The 18698-nt window shown below is 34.2% G+C and overlaps 5 protein-coding genes across 5 annotated transcripts; 2 read left to right on the top strand and 3 right to left on the bottom strand.

Moving 5' to 3' along the window:
• Nucleotides 1–3176: 3176 nt before the first annotated feature.
• On the top strand, nucleotides 3177–6113 carry LOC122578542 (proteasome assembly chaperone 4). The gene is made up of 6 exons (XM_043750523.1): nucleotides 3177–3424; nucleotides 3783–3851; nucleotides 3948–4023; nucleotides 4476–4540; nucleotides 4658–4744; nucleotides 5824–6113. Exons 1-5 carry the CDS (start codon nucleotides 3281–3283, stop codon nucleotides 4733–4735), a joined length of 432 nt encoding a protein of 143 aa, XP_043606458.1. The 5' UTR covers nucleotides 3177–3280; the 3' UTR covers nucleotides 4736–4744; nucleotides 5824–6113.
• LOC122578551 lies at nucleotides 4906–7112 on the bottom strand. The gene is made up of 6 exons (XM_043750534.1): nucleotides 7025–7112; nucleotides 6528–6657; nucleotides 6279–6452; nucleotides 5674–5955; nucleotides 5282–5442; nucleotides 4906–5171 (listed from the first exon to the last, which is right to left on the bottom strand). The coding sequence occupies exons 1-6, from the start codon at nucleotides 7065–7067 to the stop codon at nucleotides 5014–5016; spliced, it is 948 nt and encodes a 315-aa protein (XP_043606469.1). The 5' UTR covers nucleotides 7068–7112; the 3' UTR covers nucleotides 4906–5013.
• A 1359-nt stretch (nucleotides 7113–8471) lies between these two features.
• LOC122578533 (S-adenosylmethionine synthase 5) lies at nucleotides 8472–10348 on the top strand. The gene is made up of 2 exons (XM_043750513.1): nucleotides 8472–8566; nucleotides 9062–10348. Exon 2 carries the CDS (start codon nucleotides 9077–9079, stop codon nucleotides 10259–10261), a length of 1185 nt encoding a protein of 394 aa, XP_043606448.1. The 5' UTR covers nucleotides 8472–8566; nucleotides 9062–9076; the 3' UTR covers nucleotides 10262–10348.
• An 836-nt stretch (nucleotides 10349–11184) lies between these two features.
• On the bottom strand, nucleotides 11185–14995 carry LOC122578522 (pentatricopeptide repeat-containing protein At3g06430, chloroplastic). Its single transcript, XM_043750501.1, has 2 exons — nucleotides 14508–14995; nucleotides 11185–12733 (listed from the first exon to the last, which is right to left on the bottom strand). Exons 1-2 carry the CDS (start codon nucleotides 14865–14867, stop codon nucleotides 11621–11623), a joined length of 1473 nt encoding a protein of 490 aa, XP_043606436.1. The 5' UTR covers nucleotides 14868–14995; the 3' UTR covers nucleotides 11185–11620.
• A 1049-nt stretch (nucleotides 14996–16044) lies between these two features.
• Nucleotides 16045–18648, bottom strand: LOC122581766 (probable receptor-like protein kinase At5g18500). The gene is made up of 6 exons (XM_043754045.1): nucleotides 18104–18648; nucleotides 17914–18018; nucleotides 17519–17641; nucleotides 17130–17430; nucleotides 16546–16758; nucleotides 16045–16362 (listed from the first exon to the last, which is right to left on the bottom strand). The coding sequence occupies exons 1-6, from the start codon at nucleotides 18619–18621 to the stop codon at nucleotides 16288–16290; spliced, it is 1335 nt and encodes a 444-aa protein (XP_043609980.1). The 5' UTR covers nucleotides 18622–18648; the 3' UTR covers nucleotides 16045–16287.
• Between the last annotated feature and the right edge of the window lie 50 nt (nucleotides 18649–18698).

Below are 18698 nucleotides of genomic sequence, written 5' to 3'. Positions count from 1 at the left end.
CCATTTAATTATAAATACTCGTAACAAAGAGTGACCTATAATGTTAATTTATATTTGCAAGTGGTTATGGGTCCTGAGGTTATGGTGGGGATATTTGTGAGGTTGGGAAATAGGATCTCATAGACAATGAAATATGATAATTAAAAAGTAATGGAAGGAAGATTTTAAGGACACACTATATACATATTGGAACCTAACTTTTATTTTGGATTTTTGATTAAGATTGGACAATCGCACTAAGGGTCTTAATAGTGATTATCGGTCCTAGATTAATTAGTTTTAATCCCGGAGGCATTACTTTTCATTTAAAAAATGACTAGCTAGAATTCATAGTCTAAAGATCACCGAAGCTTGATTGGTTTGGTATTATTGTGTCGACAAGACCCTTATCAAGTTGGAGAAAAGTTAAGATCATAGATCGAACTAGTAGAGCATGCTCATGGTGATGAACAGTTCCAGAATACTTCTCTGATGAGTTGTTTCATAACCAAAGTTACCAAAGTATATTGGATAAAAACTAAAAGGTTGAAATTCAGTTTACATGTAATTATTTACATCAACTTACATTAAAAATTACTGTATAAAAATTACATTGAAATCAAATTTGCTAAGATCGAGTAGCGGGAATTGAAGGATATATTTTATCTGAAATAGATTAAGATTACTATTTTGACTTAATTACGTGTTAGGTTGTATATTAAATCCGATAACGTACGAACTTATCTGACAACAGGTGTATGCCCATTTCAAACCACATATAGAAAACTAACTATATGCCTACCCCAACATTGTTTTGACACATTGCTAGCTAGCTAGGTATATACCAATTTAACTTTTAACGAATGTATTCCGGTTGTAATTATTGGTTTGTTTACTAACATTATACAAATAAGAGTTTACAACACGTGTGACATGTAATATAACACGTGTTTGTAACTTTTTATCTGTAATTAGTTTGCAAGTTTAACATTTTTCAATTATATATTTAGGGGTTGAGTATTGCAAAATAAGTATTAAAGTAAAATAAATAGAACAAGATCTTGACCCTTAGATCATAGTTAAATTGATGTACGAAGATTCACCAAACAATTGATACACGATGATTTTCATGATGCATAGTGATTTTCAGTGAAAAGAAACCTATTGTTTTATTTGTTTTACTTTAATACTTGTTTTGTTTTACTTAAAACCTATATATATATATATATATATATATATATATATATATACTCCTTTATAAAGCAAATCATCATTTTCTCATTTTTTAACTTTTAGCTTTTGAAATACTTATATTACCTCTCTCTTTTATTAACTAACTAGATTTTAGACCCGTGTCCAACATTGGACACATGATTTACGATATTATCAATATTAGATCTTCATACATTTAAGTCATAAAAGCTTGTAATTTTGAATTATATATGGTTCTAAGTGTTATATTTTGCAACTTGTAGTACAATAATCATAGGTTCGTCACTGTCATCATTAGCCGAGACATATTGATGGAATTGTTTGTTGTAGTCATTCTGCCCATACCACGCATAGGCTTATTTTCAATCACATGTCTTATGATAATCAGATAATAGTTAGAATTGTTTTTATATTCTTTGATAACAATTAAGACTCTTGATTTGAGTGACAACTGTAACTTTAAACATTAATACGCAAAGCAAATATATATATAAAAGGAAAAAAACTATGTACTTTTTTGACCGAAAGATATAATGAATCTTTAATGGAGTTCATATTGATTTGGATTTAGTATTCAAGTAACAATCTGTTGTAAATCGTATTTTGTTATGTGATTGTCTCATGTTCTGTGGATCCTATTGTGTTTAGGATAATGATATTGTATATTGTCATCTATTATTATGTTTGGAATATGTATCTAGAGTTCAAATTGTGTTTATATTAAATATTAAACTAAATATTTTTATTTTTAATTTATAAAAATGTAATCTTATATTTGTTAATAAGTACTTAGGTTTTGAAATAATTTTTTGAATATAATATTTTATATGTTGAAATTTTTTAATTAGTTAAATGATTGTAAATTTTATTAAATTCTCTCAAGTTGATGGCTAAAAATAAATATAAATTAAGTATTCAGGGTTAAAAAGTGTAAATTATTAATGAAAAACAAAAAAGTGTAAATTAATGAGACTTTTTTTACAAATTAATATAAATACTAATATAATGATATATTTAGATAATGATTATTAGGATTTTTAATTTATAGTTTATCTACACGATGACATAAGCGAGATTCAATTTAACAAAATCGAACGATTTGATTGGTTAATAAGTCATTAGTTCAACTGTCTTATAATATATTAAGATATAAGATAATATTTAAATATCTTCACCTAATATATATACTTATCATATTGTAATCTCATTAAAGGCAAGACCAATGAACAGTGTCACATGCCACGTGGCGTTGTTCTATTGGTCCACTTGTATTACGCGTTTTTTCCCAGATTTTGCCATATCGGATTCCGTTAAAGTTATTTTTTGTTCGGTTTTTCTTGGTTTCCTACGTAATTTTTTTTGCTTTTGTGTTTTCTTTCTATTAGTCCACCTATACCCCGCGTTTTTTCGGATTTTGCTATATCGGATCCCGTTAAGGTTATTTTTCTTTCGGTTTTTGTTGGTTTATTACATAGTTTTTTTGCTTTTGTGTTTTCTTTCTATTGGTTCATCGTATACCCCTCATCACTATTTAGATTTTGCCATTTTGGATCCCGTTTTGGGTTTTTTCTTGGTGTTCATCATAGTTTTTTGGCTTTTGTGTTTAGAATATGAAATTAACTACTTTTACATTACCCCATTAAATCAACTGTTTTTAAATTAATAAATACATCGTTAGGTTATCAATACCGACGCCACTCGTCATTGCCGTCGTATTGCGTGGATAACCTTTTCATTAGATTTTTAACATAGATCATGTGATGTATACGTTATAATTATTAAACAAATTATAATCTTAACATCATTTATTTAAAATATAAATATAAAAGTGTTTAACATAATAAAAAGTTAAACATGTTAATTTTTTTTTTTTTTTGTATCTGCCTGAGACTAATTAGCTAATAAAAAAAAAATGAAAATAGAATTTATTTTGATTGGGTGATAAAGCCCGTGTAAAATACTACAGTAGTAAGATAAGAAAACAATACAACACCCCCCCGAAACTCAACTCCAAAAAGGTCGTCTGGTGAGTTTGAAGTTGAGAAGAAATAAACCCTAACCCCCCATTCCACACCGATAGATATATATTATGTCCGGGCAACAACCAGCTGCAGATATCATGACGAATGATCTAAACAATTTAGACCTTTCAAGTGATCTACACATCACTTGTTTCTCACATGTCTTCAATGATATTTCCCTTCATTTTCAGATCATTCGTTTTCCCAAACAGGTCACTCTTACCTTTTTTTTTTTAATTACCTTATATATTTATTTGAAAAGCCCGGTAGTGGCTGTGTCATACTATATGAGTGATATATATAGAAACTTGAATATCTTATATTTTGTAGAGCCTTAAAAATTATGAAATCTAGGACAATATACCGGGCCGGCCTGCTCACATTGCTACGGCCAATAACTAAAAAGAAGAGCTTTTGAAAGATATGTTGCTGTGAAGAACAATAGGAACTGACAATAGGAACAAATAAGAGACTACTGTGACGCCTCAAGTTTTTTCTCTGGAGAATACACAATTGATTTCTTTGCTTATGGATCACAACTGACGTATTCGTGTGCTTTACTTAATGTAGATATATGCATGGATTGGTTGTAACTCTACTAAACTTGGACATTTGTATGCTGCTGCACCCACCAGACCTGTAAGTTTTCGCTTATCTATCCATTTTCTTATGCATCTTTAATTTATGTGATCTTTGTGTTACTTCGAGTCCTTGACTATTGGTGGTTATTTCCAGAACGATGTAGTCAGTGTAAGCTCTCTTCTTGGTCACACCAGTGATAACACGGGATCTGGTATTGCGCGTCGAATAGGTAAGCCTCTATGATAGGGGTGGAAATGTAAAGTTATTAGCTCATAATTGGGTTGATAGGGGTTTTATCCCTAACAGGTCAATGAATAAACAGCTTAAAAGAGACGGATCAAATGGGTCGAGAGCTACCCAAAGTGTAGTTTTAATGTAAAAGACCTCCTAAATCAGTTTATTAATAATCAGATTTTTTTTTAAATAATGAAATTTCTGTGATTATAGTCTACACTGCACCATGTTAAAAAGCTCAAAATTTTAACTATTGTTCCAATTCAACCCATCCCAAACAATGACAAAAAGAATTCACCTGTTAGGTATTCGTAACTTCTTTTTTTCAAAGAAACAATTCCACACAGATTCCTCGCCTATTATGTCTACCATGAGATTAGAGCCATCATTAAATAAGTTTGTTTTGGTCGAAGGCCTGACATCAGTGACATGCAATCTTTTTGATAGTTATGAAGACTGGAGTTCCTATAATGTTGGCATGCAATATCCCGAAAGATAGCCCCATCCTTGAGGTTCTCTCCCCCCCCCCCCCTCTTTTTTTCTCCCTGCGATCCTTTTTTGGTAAGGGTTGTTCTACCCCAGTTTAAATGCTCCCTGGGATCATGAATATTGTCTGTTTGCACTTCCAGGCAGAAGCTGAAAAGAAGCTGGTCCAAAAGCTAAAAACTCTTGGTTACACAAAGTCAATACATCAAGAAGCATCTTAATAGCTAAAGGTAAGACCTATTTGTGCATGCATATACACATACACACAGATGCTTCAGTGATGATCATCAATACCGCCTTCCAGTTATGCAATTTTATTATAATTCCCATGTCATTGATGTTACATATAAACAATGAGAAAATTATCGAATGGAGCTATAGAATCACTAAGTAACTTAATTGGAGTTTCATAGATTTGAATAAACATTTGAACTCTGGTTATATACTCAGTTATTTTCACAATGGACGATTACAAATGAAATGATTTAGATAAACACACTTATCCAAAGATGGTTGTCTCTCCATGAATGGCTACCTCTGCCTCTATACAACAAACATCTTTGTACAACAGCCCCCTGTTGGTCTGAAAGAATATGCCATGTGTAACGAATCTATGCCATCCCCATTCTGCTTTTGAAGCACTGAACCAGTAACTAGCTGCAAATTTATGACCGATATTGAGCTTGTGATATAAATAATAGTGACTGTTAAAATCCAAGGTGTTAGTATTGAATATCAATGTGCTTGATGGGATACACAAAATATACCTTTCCCGTAGTAAGGCTTGTTATTCAACTGATCCAATATTCGAAGTGTAAATTCGGCAAGTATCTTGGTTCCATAGGGAAGATTTTCAGGATCAGCCAATGCCAGTTTTAAAGATATGTGACCACTAACCCCTTTTCCATTAGGATATAGCTGTATCTTCCTGCACATATGCAAGTATCTGGTGATGTCAAGTATTTTGTATATCCCTAAATAGATAAGATCCAGTTATGCTAATGCTCTTGCTAGTTACCCTAAGTGATGGATAGATTATAGACGGTCATATTTACATGATTGTTTGCTTTTAGTTTATCAATTTGTTATTTGTCTGATAATTTGCACAAATAAAGGAGTGATGCATATTACTGAAATTTTGATGCAAACACATTGTTACCATTTGTGATCACCGATATTAAATATGTCGGAATTTTCACAGTCTGCGTTTACTTTTGTGTAGTTGCTGATTTTCCACATGTGTTTGTAAGGAACTGCATCTTTTACCATTGACAAACTTTCTGTTTTGCCTTTACTTGTCTCTTTACAGACAAACACCTCTGCTCCAAACACACAGTTATCTCCAACAAGATATCCGTTGCTAGGATCATTAAATTCTTTAAGGCTAATGAATTTGTCAAAGCCCCACTCAGTTCTCAACCGATGAAAACGTCTTCCGTTACTCATTGTATCTGGGTGAGAAATTGAACAGATTTTGATCTTAATTTGCGTGCAACAGAATATCTTATAATCAGAGTTGTCATGATCCAAGATGTATAAGACACATTAAATCCCTTTATTAGAAAAAGGGTTTATTTAGTATTGTCGTCGTTTTTCACACATTAAATATCTATATTAGAAAAAGAATTGTTTGGGATTATGTCCAAGTCCCAACTTGATGTGACCCATACAAAAAACACCATTTTACTGAAACTGTTGCAAAATCCACTTGAGCTCTTCACCTTGCCTCCTACACTCTAAAGCTTACATATACAAAGATAGTACTTACCTTCAAGTTTCAAGTAATTATCATTGTTCTGGTCAAGTAGAAATACTCTGAATGTGGCATAAACCTCCCAACCAGGTGGGAGTGAAGTTGGGCTTGCCATTGCCAAGTATACAGACAAGAAATCTGCAGCATTCTTATTCTTGTTGCCATTTGGGTGAATCACCAACTTCCTGCAAGTTACAACTGTTATAACCTTAATCCTATGCCCAAATCCCTATCTTGGTATATAGCAGGAAAAAAGGTACCATTTGTAGCCTCCAGCTTCAAATTCGCCTGATTCGTATCTTTCGACATTTTGTTTTGTGAGTAAAGAAAACTGTTTAACGTAGAGGATGTAGTGAGCTGGTGGTGCCTCAGATGTTGATACGGAAACCCCTGAAACATATAGCGAGGTTGGGATTCAACTTGAAAAAATGTTAAACATAGTTGTCGATGATCAGCATCAGGAGAGAATCGACTACGACAGGTATGGTATTTGACTTTAGAAGTAGAACATAGACCAAGTTTTGAAAAGTTCATGCATTGAAAGATGCACTCTGAAGAGTTTGTTTGATGGGTAAGACTTGTAAGCTGGTTTAGTATTTCAATACCATTTATAATTGACAACTTAAATGGGAAACACCGATTATATTATCAGATAAACTTTGTTTAGTTCATGTGAAAAAATACGAAATTGTATAGTTGTTGGGATATTAAGGTTCCAAATGTTACATATTAGAGAAAATGATGGTAGAGAGTTTACCTTGGGCAAGACTTGCCTGTGAACATGATTCATCAATAGCCATGTGAATGTAATACGCAAGTGAAAATTCAAATGAGAAGGGAATATGAACCACAGAAATCTTGTGTTAAAATCATAGGTTTTTGGACGACTATATATACGTATATGCTTTAAGATTTTTAGTTTTGTTTACTACAAAGCATATATTCTAACTTGCCATTTCAAATCCCAAATTTAAGGCAAAAGAAAGCATTTCAAATTTAGTGGTTCAAGCAAGGAACCGTGGGTAATGAAATTTGTATTCGTTTTACAAATCCCAAAATCAGGTACTAATCCTATTTTGCGTACAATTAACAATCAGGCTCCAAATGTAGATTATATGTCAAAATTCTAATCTCGAGTCTTAACGTTTGTGGACCAAAAATTGCAAGACTATCTATCGAAGTTAGAAATATTGACCGTTAACCTGTTATGCACCAACCATGCAAATTGTATTCAATTTACAAACCGAAAATCAATTGACGTTTTCCGGAATGATATGTCATCTGATTTTCATTCCTACTAGTTTTCTTGTCATTTCCACGTTTCTCTCAATCCATGAATGCGTCAGCTAACTCTGTATTCTTGTCCCCATCGAAAAGAAAGTTATAGAAAAATGATACCATGCAAGTAAAAGGTAAACTTATATACAACTGAGTGCCTAGTTGGTCACACTTGTTAACCGAATCTATAATCTATAACTAATATCAAGAAGAAAGAAGAAAAGTTGTTTGTTCACAAACTTTTTGAACTTCATCATAATTGTATAATCAATCCCTTCTTAATATTACTACTTTTGCTAATCAAAATAGTTGCGCCAATCATTCGACAAAATATTAGTGGCTGGAATTTTATATTTGGGTGTATACTCTTGCAGGCTGCAGGAGGCTGCCATAGGCCCATATATTATAGACACTGATGTTCGTTCCACAAAAATTAATAAACTTACCATAGTTATGCATTAAATATTTATATAATATACTATATAATTTATACCCTATAGTAAATTTATCAATTTTGATGGTACTAATATCACCACTCTATATTATTAATTGTTCACTTCATAAAAGACTACAATTCTTATCTCATAAATTATATCTCACTAAAAATTTCTATAGTTTTTGGGTTTATCTTCAAGACATGTACTATTACATTACACACCTTCAAAGATGGTTTTTATGACACAACATTTCACTTTTGTAAATTTGCGTACATTTCTTCTCTCTAATTTTGTGTCAAAAAGAAAAGTATCAAACGCAAAAGTTAGCCATATTTCATTTTGTTTACGATCAAATAAATAAACTAAAAATATTCATATTCCTACACCGCCCTAACTACAAGTAAATCAACGACTAGCATCCATCCTAGGATATTGGGATTCCATTAATTAATATTCTATCTATATATCTATATAACCCTTCCATCTCTATTTTTTAAACTTGTTTCCTGTTATAACTTCCTAAAAAGAAAGAGGGTGAATCATCAAAACAGATTTTCATCCTCCTCTCCTTAATTTGTCATCAGGTATTATATTCCACAACTATATACTCGTATTATATGTTTGATTTGATATTTTATGTAGTTAAAAGTTATTTTAGATACGTATAGATTTTGCTGGTTGATGTTAATACTTTATGTGGTTTGCTAAATACAACCCTAACCCTTAGGACTGTGTTTAAAGTGCATAAATTATTTGTACATTTACCATGAAAATCAAGGATGGACTTTTAACATGAAAGGTACAAGTTGTTTTATGCACGTTAAAACCATGAACTATTGATGTTTCCGTACACCTAAGTTTAGAGCATGTGTTTTTCTAGCAACAATTATTGTATCATACCATCTAATATAATAATAGCTAGATTACATCTTTAACTTCCTTCTAAAAATGTGATTTTGTGAAATCATCAATATGTTATTTTCGAAAAAAAATAAAATAAAATCTAGTAATAGCTAATATAGTAATATACTTTTGTCTTTTGAATAGTGTGCTTATTTAATTAATTGGCATATATGCAGGTTAATTTGCTAAGAATGGAGACATTTTTGTTCACATCAGAGTCTGTTAACGAAGGACACCCAGACAAGCTCTGTGACCAGATATCCGATGCGGTTCTAGATGCCTGTCTAGAACAGGACCCTGAAAGCAAAGTTGCTTGTGAAACTTGCACCAAAACCAACATGGTTATGGTTTTTGGTGAAATCACCACCAAAGCTAATATCGATTACGAAACCATTGTTCGTGACACTTGTCGTAAGATCGGGTTTGTTTCTGATGATGTGGGACTAGATGCTGATAACTGCAAGGTTTTGGTCAATATCGAGCAACAAAGCCCTGATATTGCCCAAGGTGTGCATGGTCATTTGACTAAAAAGCCCGAAGAAATTGGGGCTGGTGACCAAGGTCATATGTTTGGTTATGCTACTGATGAGACTCCTGAACTTATGCCACTTAGTCATGTCCTTGCTACTAAACTTGGAGCCCGTTTGACCCAAGTTCGTAAAGATGGGACTTGTACGTGGCTTAGGCCCGATGGCAAGACCCAAGTGACGGTCGAGTACCATAACGATAAAGGAGCCATGGTTCCACTACGGGTCCATACTATTCTCATTTCGACTCAGCATGATGAGACTGTTACAAATGATGAGATTGCAGCTGATCTTAAAGAACATGTGATTAAGCCTGTGGTTCCTGGTAATTACCTTGATGAGAAGACTATTTTCCATTTGAACCCATCGGGCCGTTTTGTGATAGGTGGGCCTCATGGTGATGCAGGGCTTACTGGCCGTAAGATCATTGTGGATACATATGGGGGATGGGGTGCTCATGGTGGTGGGGCTTTTTCTGGAAAGGATCCAACTAAGGTGGACCGTAGTGGGGCTTACATTGTAAGGCAAGCGGCTAAGAGTATTGTGGCTTGTGGGCTGGCTAGGAGGGCTATTGTTCAAGTATCTTATGCTATTGGTGTCCCTGACCCGTTGTCGGTTTTTGTGGACACTTATGGAACAGGGAAGATACACGATAAGGAGATTTTGGCGATTGTTAAGGAAAACTTTGATTTTAGGCCTGGAATGATATCGATTGACTTGGATTTGAAAAGGGGTGGTAATGGTAGGTTCTTGAAGACTGCTGCTTATGGGCATTTTGGTAGGGAGGACCCTGATTTCACATGGGAAGTGGTTAAGGACCTCAAATGGGTTAATCCTCATCAAGATTAATTAGATCATAATAAAACATATGCTCATCTTGTTTTCATTTGCTTTCTAGATATATAACAATATATGCATACATGTTTTACTGTGTTCTATTTCCATGTTCCTTCTATGAATGAAGCTTCAAGTCAGCAAGCAGTTAAGTGAACTACGTTGATCTAAACTTTTAGGAATATTACTTTCATGTGAAAAGATTAAAAGCTATATTCCAGATTTTATCTTTCACTGCCACTATATCCAACATCTAGAATTGGATTCCCTAATAAAGTTGTGATGCTATAAACCTAATCTTGTGCTTTTTACATCATCAAGCATCCAAAAAATCATCTATGATTATGTTATGTAATGTGGAATGGTGTATTGAAACTTTGAAAGTATAAATTTATTTTCTATTGTGTATGATCTTATAATATATTATCACTTTAGCTATAGATGTCATGTGTCAACTTTGAGTGATGACTAAGTTCTTTCATGGCATGGGAGTTCATATAAAATGCGAGCTACTATCTATGCTGGCATGTGTGAGTTATTGTCAGTGTATATATTTTGAGTGATGACCAAGCTACATACATACATGTTCAATATACATCAATATTCCACCTTAGGTGTTGGGACTTTCACATTCTATCTATATATTACTTCTGAGTCTCATGCGTGGAAGATTGATACTCCTTGATAGTTTTCACATTTTTTTTTTTATCATTTAACATGTCAAATCAAACATCAAATAAAATAACTACTACCAAATAACATCAAATTGCAGCAACAGAACTGATATAATAGCTCTCGCAACCAAAACACCGATATGGTCCATTGAAAAGACGAAAATATTTTTCTACATTCCCTTAGAGATGTTCAAAATCCTCCACGAGATAGATATGGAAATGACGTAACCAGAATAAAAACTACACTAATTGCAAGATGATGGCTTCCAAAAGATTAAGATAATACTCAGATTCTATCTTCAAACTATTATAAAGAAAAAGGTTAATCGTAGGCAGTCATTCAGCTAAAACATCTGATCCGACAACAAAGACTCGTCTTAATCACTAGATTAAGATGTAAACAGGCTCACATGTTATAAAAAAGATAAATAGCTCTGATAAGAGAAAAAAAAAAAACTCGTACTATTTACATAAAAAAACACATAGCTCTACTATCGAACATGTAGTCTACCTGAAAGTTACAGATAAATACTCATCTTTTGGTGCTTCGAATCATACCAATTGCCCATGGGTTTTAAGTACCGCCATAGATACCTGTTCATCTTTTTAACCTGTCTTGGCCCTTCATTTCATTTCTCAGAATAGTTTTTCTCCTACCAAAATCATTTAGACAAACTCTCGGTTGCTGATTAAACTTGGACTAAACAACCAACCCTCGATTGGGATTTAACACCATTTCTTTTTCTTGTTCCAAATCGTAGACCTTGTCGTTCATGTCTTCCTTTTTATAAGCTTCCACCATAATGAAAAAGGTTGTTTCATCAGGCTTACATTGCTTATCCTTCATTCTCTTGTAAACTCTCTCCATTTCCAACAAATCATCTGCCTTTGCGCAAGCATAAAGTACTGCATTATGAAAGGACGTGTTCTCCGGGATCTCCAGTTTCCCTGCTAATTCCACCATACTTATTACCTTATGAAAAAGACCTCCATTTGCATACCCTCTTATCAAGCAACAAAACGTCTTGGTATCCGCTCTCATACCCTCTGCTCTCATTTGATCAAAGGTGTACTCCATGTTTTTTGTATCCCCCACATCCGAAAATGCCTCAATTACATTATTGTAGGTGGATGTCGTCCATGGAAATGAGAGCTTTCTCATGTACTCCATAACTGTTGACATTTTATCATACAGCTTTTTCTTTCCATATGCACCAATTAAAATGTTGAATGTTCTCGTTTCCGGCTCAATTCCAAAATTTCTAAACTTTTCATACCAACGTTCCATAGTTTCAACCTGACCCATGTTGCCAAATAAGCCAAGAATCGTGTTCATCGTCCATACGTCTGGTTTGGAAGAACTGCTATCAAGCATTCCAAGAAGCACTTTTTCCATTAGATCAAACTTCCCAGCCTTCCCATATCCAGCAAGTACTGTATTTTGGGTGACTGTATTTGGAGTTATTGACCTTTCAGCCATTTGTTCATATAGGTTTTCAACCAGATCAAATCGAGCAGCATCTACACAAGCTTTGATCAGAATACTATACGTATATACATCTGGTTGGCATAAAGGGATGCTCTTCATCTGGTCAAGTATTTTAAATGCCTCATCAATGATATTACTTCTGCAGTACGCAGCCAGCAATGCAGTATATAGTTCGGCAGTGGGTTCCAGTCCCTCTTCAATCATCATATTAAAAAGGTTTCGAGCATGCTGGGGTTGTCCAGACCTCCCGAGTAGAACAATGAGTTTCATATACGTTCCTGGCTTTGGTTGGTAAAATGGCTGTTCCTTCAGCATCTCAAAAACCTATATATGATATTCAATTGTTCCAATTAGATGTGGCAATTTGGATCCATTAACTCGTCAATGGTCAATACGAATTATATTGTTTCTCTAATGGATTAAAAGGGTAAGATAAAAAAAGATATGGCTTACTAAGAAACGGGTCAAACGGGTTGAGCCGGTTAAGCGGGTCAAAATATGCCCGGAGCATATTCTAATGCATAAAAAAACTCCCCCAATAACATTTTATCTGAGAGCTTAAGCTTGTTAACATAATATAACCTTTGTAAATCATAATTGACACAACAATTATTCATGAAAAATTCATAGACTTGGGACAAAGAATGTTTCGGTTAAACGAAAGCTCACACTAATGATGCCAGATGGTACTCATTTGACCCATTACCCAACCCACCTACTTTGCCACCTCTGGTTCCAGTTGACCATTGTTAATTCCTACAGGCTACAGGTTCCAAAAACATAAATCTATACCCTTTTCACACAATCATATACTCTGTTAAATTCTTTTGAGGATGAATAGTTTGATGGAAGTTATATAACGACATAGATATTAGAAGTCACTTCAGATGCAAAAATTCAATAACATATCATAGAGGGAAACCTAGTGGTAAGGCAATCACTTGATGACCTTAAGGTCCCAGGTTTGATCCCCGCTTGGCACAAAAAATAATTCCTTTAAGGTACCCGTTACCAATGAAGCCTAGACCCACATGTGAAGTTAAATACGCGGGTTTGATCCTTCGGGGTGCCCAGATCATGTGGGGATTAGGATGGAGGTATTGTACCGGCATCATATGACTCATACGGGGTGAGTCGATGGGTATCCAATTGTGGTACCGGGGCTAGGGTTCCCTCCATTACCCTTTATCATAGAGGGAAAAAAATTCGGATTCTGAACAGAGATCTACGTCAAATATATTTATCTGCATAACCTAGTGGTTGGATGGCTTGTGTTGCACAAGAGAAATATTAGTAGAATAACAAACACTAACAGATCAGAAAGTGCAAGGAACTCATAGAAGAATAAAAGTTCATGTATTAGTACTATTATCTCATTTTGAGCAAAAAGACATTGATCAAGGTACTAAACCAGAAGATCTGATTCAGGTATTATATCAACTTGGAGTGATTCAACATCAAAACAACTCTTCCATAGTTAAAGAAGGCAACAACGGTGAAATTGCAGGAATGCCAGTATAGAACTTGAGCAAAGCTTAGTTAAATGGAAAAGTATCAAATTGGTCCGAAATGATACCAAAAGAAAACACAGAATAATGACACATTTCGGGTAAATGACAATAATAACCTATAAACCTACCTCCCTTAATATGCAAATCAAAACCGTTCTACCAAGTAGACTCGTATATAGGGCACTCTATCAACTCCAGATTTTTAGAATTTTTCATTCACATTGCTTAATAATTTCTTTTAACTTTTGTTTTAAGCACGAGTACGTACAGTTGTACATGTATGCATCTTTTGCTTTCAATCAAACCAACCATAAAGAATTGAACTTTTCACCTAAAAAGGTTACCTTATCGAAAATGTACAGGGGTATTTTTAGCCACTTATGGCAATGCTTATACTCAGAAGTAGAATCAATTTCACCCTAACCCTAAACTTCTTATTTAGAAAATAAAAATCCAAAAACATTAATCCACATTGTCAATATTCATACTAATAATCTTATATGTTACATACTTAAGTAGTCAATACTTATTAACTAACATTATTAAACTATATATACAAATACAAATGTATATATATATATAATTACCTGTAAGGCACGTAACCAGTTTTTGGTTTCAATGGAGTCAGACAAAGCTTCAGTAACAGTACTAACCCACGGATTCAAATTATCTCTACGGTCCATTTTCTTTTTAATATTTTTAATCGGACTTCTTCTTTTATTATTGTTCCTTTCATTTACTGACACGTCACCAGGGTACTCCCCTTGTTTCCATAATTTCTTCTTTTTTGGTTCTGCTACTGACCTCATTGCACATCTTATTGGTGTATTTATTATTATTATGCGGCGGTGGTTGTCGCGTCGGAGAGGACGGTGGTTGTTGGATGAGAGTAGTGAAGATGAGAATGACAGAGACGATGACGGCGGCGCTGCTGCTGATAACGACATCTTCTTGCCCACCGGCGATGGTTTTTAGACTAGTGTGCAAATATCTGGGTTTTTTTTAGATAAGGATAATAACAATTTTCTTAGTTCTAAAAGTAACCCTTGTAGTTTTGTTATTCTTATATATCAGGCACACTTTTGTTATTTAGGATTTTTTTTTTTTTTTTTAAGAATTTTTTTTTTCTTTCTTTTGTTTCTTTTTTGGTTTATATTGAAAGTAAAACAACATCTTATATTGAAAATGTCAGGTTGCAAATCTTTCAATAAAGATAGAACAACTATCGTATAACTTGCACGAAATATTTGTCATGTAACATAAATGGGGAACGTGTAAATATAAAGTATGGCTATAAACTACTATAATAAACTGTAGTGCCGTAGTGGACCTTAGCCCAACTACCGAATAAAAATGCAAGAGTGCGAGTAGCCATCATAACATTCATTTCAGATAAACAATACTTGCTTAGCTTTTAATACTATTAACACATTATTAAAAACGCACGGAACTTACAAGCAACAGCCCCCTTTATCAATCCCTAGAAACATATATATGTTAAACGTGCCATTTTATTACATTACGTCGCAATAGTTTACAAGTGTGACATATTAGTTTTGATGTGTTAGTTAATTCATTATTACTTGTGTAAAAAAGTAGTTCATCTAGTTTCCGGATCCGAAATGAATGATATAACAAGAGTAGCCGAGGCGATGAGGCTATTTATGAAGTGTAGTTCTTTGTTGGTGTTACTAGATTTATCAACCGGAATTTTCTCCTCTAGATATAGAGTAATATATAAGCCTTATTTTATTTTATTGGTTTTCTTTCACATTTTTTTTTTAGTCAAATCATATTTTACAATTTTACAATTTTTTTTTTTTTTTATTAAACTAAAAAATTGTGTCAGCTACTTTGAATTGTGGTTTCGTGTATATTGACGAGTAGTGTGTGACACAAGGGCTTTCTCTAAAAGCATAACATGTTTTAGAGCATGTCAGCATACACCACCACACCAAGGTATTGTGTCTTGCCGAATCGACACCGGCTTCGTGGCCTTCCACACCGTCCAGTCGTCCACATCGAGTCCGTTACAAATACTCTTAACACATTACCCAACTATCAACTTTATGACCTCTACATTGATAGTTTTATACATCCTCATTTCAACACCCCAACGGTAGATTTGTGGTAAAGGTAGTATTGATTTATTGATCACATTCACACCGGCCATATATATGTATGTATGTACATCAAAATCTACACTAAAATTAAAATCACAAACAATCAATGAAAATTACTTTTGTTTCGTATGGTAGTTCATCCTCTGCTAGCTTCAACTCACAATGGCACACGAAAAGCCACTGCATTCATAGAATAACACGAGTCCATGTATGTCTATGTCCAAGAGCCCGCCAATGATAGTTTTCATTCAATAACCTTTTTGGCATCAGAGTTCACAGGTTCGGCGACACTACTTTGACTCCTGAGCCGTCTTTTCCCCTGTTCCCAATTAATTGTCAGTACCAAGAAACACTTACATATCCAATTAACCTGCTTGCCAACAAGTTATGAGCTAGAGAAAATGGCCTAGTTTTAACTTTTAAGGGTCTAAAAGGGTCATTTTTGCATAAACAACTAGTGGATCAAATATGCTTACTAATAATAATGTAATTTACAGGTCACCTCTCTAGTTAACTGGTACTCGTCGGATTCAAGCATGCGAACAACTTCTCCCATGGTTGGTCTCTTGTTTGAATGAGGATCCACACACCTCAAAGCTGTTAAAAGAGCCCGTTTAAGTGCACTTCTAGATGGCTTCGTAGTAATGTCAGGGTCCACAACCTCTTCTGACTGCCTATTTCCAACCATAGTTTTCAACCAATCAACCAGGTTTACCTGCAATTCCAATCAACAACACTTGTTTTAGAGACCAACCATCACCAAGTTGGGCTAGTGGCAACGAGTCATGTTTCCTCACAAAAGGTCTTAGGTTCTAATCCTATCTTAGGAAAATTTAGGGGTGGCCAGGGAAATGACTAAAACCGGCCATAGACAAAGCTAAGTTAGACCGCTACAATGAGCCAAAAATGGATCATCGTCTCGAGGTAACTCTTAACTAAGGATTGACATGATTGACTCATTTCCATTTAGCTTTTTTTCTCCCTCTTTTGTTTTATGATTTCTACTTGTCACATATAAAAACATAAACTTGAATCAACCATTTATAAGAAAATGGATCAAAATTGCCAAGTTCGATGCGTATGTACCTCTTCTGCTGGACGACCATAATCTACAGGATCCCTTCCCGTGATTGCTTCCAAGAGCAAAACTCCAAAACTATAAACATCGCTCTTTTCATTCAAAAGCCCTGTGTTTGCATATTCTGGAGCTACGTATCCAAACGTGCCCATTACTCTGGTTGTAATATGACTCTTCCCAGCACCTAATAACTTAGCCAGTCCAAAGTCAGATAGCTTAGCATTAAATTCACCATCTATCAGTATATTACTAGCTTTGATATCTCGGTGCACCACTTTTGGCTCAATAGCCTCGTGCAAGTATGAAAGCCTGCAAACAATTGTATCATAAGACTATTGATGAAATTAACACATAAGAAATAGAAGATATGACCCAAGAAATAACATAGATTGCTTACGCCTTAGCAGTACCCATGATAACTTTCATGCGAGCTTCCCAAGTAAGATAACCATGCTCTCGCATAGCTCCATGTAACCATTGCTCTAAGTTACCATTGTTCACATACTCATAAACCAACATCCTAGAAACAAAACATATATCTAGTTTCAAAGATAGAAACTATTGAAGAACATCTTGACCTATTTTTTTGTCTACTCTGTCCAAGACGGGTCAAGCTCAAATGCTTATATAAAGAAAACTGGTGGAATAGCTTGAACATATCAAACAGTTTGAGAAGTCAACCAAAGTTTAATCAAAATGCATTAAATTGTCTTTATCAAGGAAAATTACCTACCCTTGTTATAATGTAGCTTTCGCAATAGTATTTTAAAAAAGAATACAGAAGATGATTACCTATGTGTTCCTTCGATACAATAACCAAGAAGCCTAACTAAGTTTTTGTGCCGAACATGACCAATTGCTTCAACTTCTACCCTGAATTCCTTCTCTGCTTGTCCTCTGTATTTCAATCATAATAAAGTAATATGATCAACCACTCAGCTTATCTAAATTGAAAAGGCCTAATCAAAATTGACATACTTACACATTGTTGAGTATTTTTTTGACTGCCACTTGAGAGCCATTAACAAGATGACCACGATATACTATTCCATAACCACCTTCACCAATAATGTTGTCCTTGGAAAATTTGTTTGTGGCTACTTCAAGATCCCTTAACGTAAACCAATGACCCCAACCAAGATGAGAAAACTCAGGCAAACCAGATAAAGGAGACGTCCCACTCATAGGGTGTGAAGATGATCTATAAAGATTATCCATCTCTTCTTGATTAAATGATTCTAACCGACTACTATTATCAACAAAATTATTCTTTTCAACGCTCGTTCTTTCTGAAATCTTGTATGAATCCTTATCTTTTTCACTGAATTTGTCCCATAAAGTATTGGACTTATCATCTTGGCCTTTAAGAGTATTAGCTGAATTATGATCAACTCTTATGTCTTTGATCTCAGTTGATAAAACACTCACTTTTTGGCTAAGTGTAATTCTCTTGTTTTCTTTCTTGGATTTCTTCTTCCAGAAACCATAACATGAAAACATTATGAGAACAACAGAAAATGCTACAAGATATTACACTTGAAATAATGTTAGTCAATTCTTTGATAGCCTGCAAATAA

The sequence above is a fragment of the Erigeron canadensis genome, chromosome 1 (assembly GCF_010389155.1).
Source record: "Erigeron canadensis isolate Cc75 chromosome 1, C_canadensis_v1, whole genome shotgun sequence".
Classification (NCBI taxonomy): Eukaryota; Viridiplantae; Streptophyta; class Magnoliopsida; order Asterales; family Asteraceae; genus Erigeron; species Erigeron canadensis.
This window is presented reverse-complemented; position numbering and strand designations above follow the sequence as displayed.

Bases quoted from the DNA above. Each gene is read 5' to 3' on its own strand.
- LOC122578551 (XM_043750534.1), bottom strand. From the start codon at position 7,067: ATGGCTATTGATGAATCATGTTCACAGGCAAGTCTTGCCCAAG. The intron at 6,658-7,024 runs GTAAACTCTCTA...TATATGTTTCAG, and splicing joins ACAGGCAAGTCTTGCCCAAG to GGGTTTCCGTATCAACATCT. The intron at 5,172-5,281 runs GTATATTTTGTG...ATAAATTTGCAG, and splicing joins CAAGCCTTACTACGGGAAAG to CTAGTTACTGGTTCAGTGCT.
- LOC122578542 (XM_043750523.1), top strand. From the start codon at position 3,281: ATGTCCGGGCAACAACCAGCTGCAGATATCATGACGAATGATCTAAAC. The intron at 3,852-3,947 runs GTAAGTTTTCGC...GGTTATTTCCAG, and splicing joins CTGCTGCACCCACCAGACCT to AACGATGTAGTCAGTGTAAG. The intron at 4,024-4,475 runs GTAAGCCTCTAT...TCTTTTTGATAG, and splicing joins TGGTATTGCGCGTCGAATAG to TTATGAAGACTGGAGTTCCT.
- LOC122581766 (XM_043754045.1), bottom strand. From the start codon at position 18,621: ATGTTTTCATGTTATGGTTTCTGGAAGAAGAAATCCAAGAAAGAAAAC. The intron at 17,642-17,913 runs GTAATCATCTTC...TTTTGTTTCTAG, and splicing joins TGTATCGAAGGAACACATAG to GATGTTGGTTTATGAGTATG. The intron at 17,431-17,518 runs GTAAGCAATCTA...AATTGTTTGCAG, and splicing joins ATCATGGGTACTGCTAAGGC to GCTTTCATACTTGCACGAGG.
- LOC122578533 (XM_043750513.1), top strand. From the start codon at position 9,077: ATGGAGACATTTTTGTTCACATCAGAGTCTGTTAACGAAGGACACCCA.
- LOC122578522 (XM_043750501.1), bottom strand. From the start codon at position 14,867: ATGTCGTTATCAGCAGCAGCGCCGCCGTCATCGTCTCTGTCATTCTCA. The intron at 12,734-14,507 runs GTAATTATATAT...TATCATATATAG, and splicing joins ACTGGTTACGTGCCTTACAG to GTTTTTGAGATGCTGAAGGA.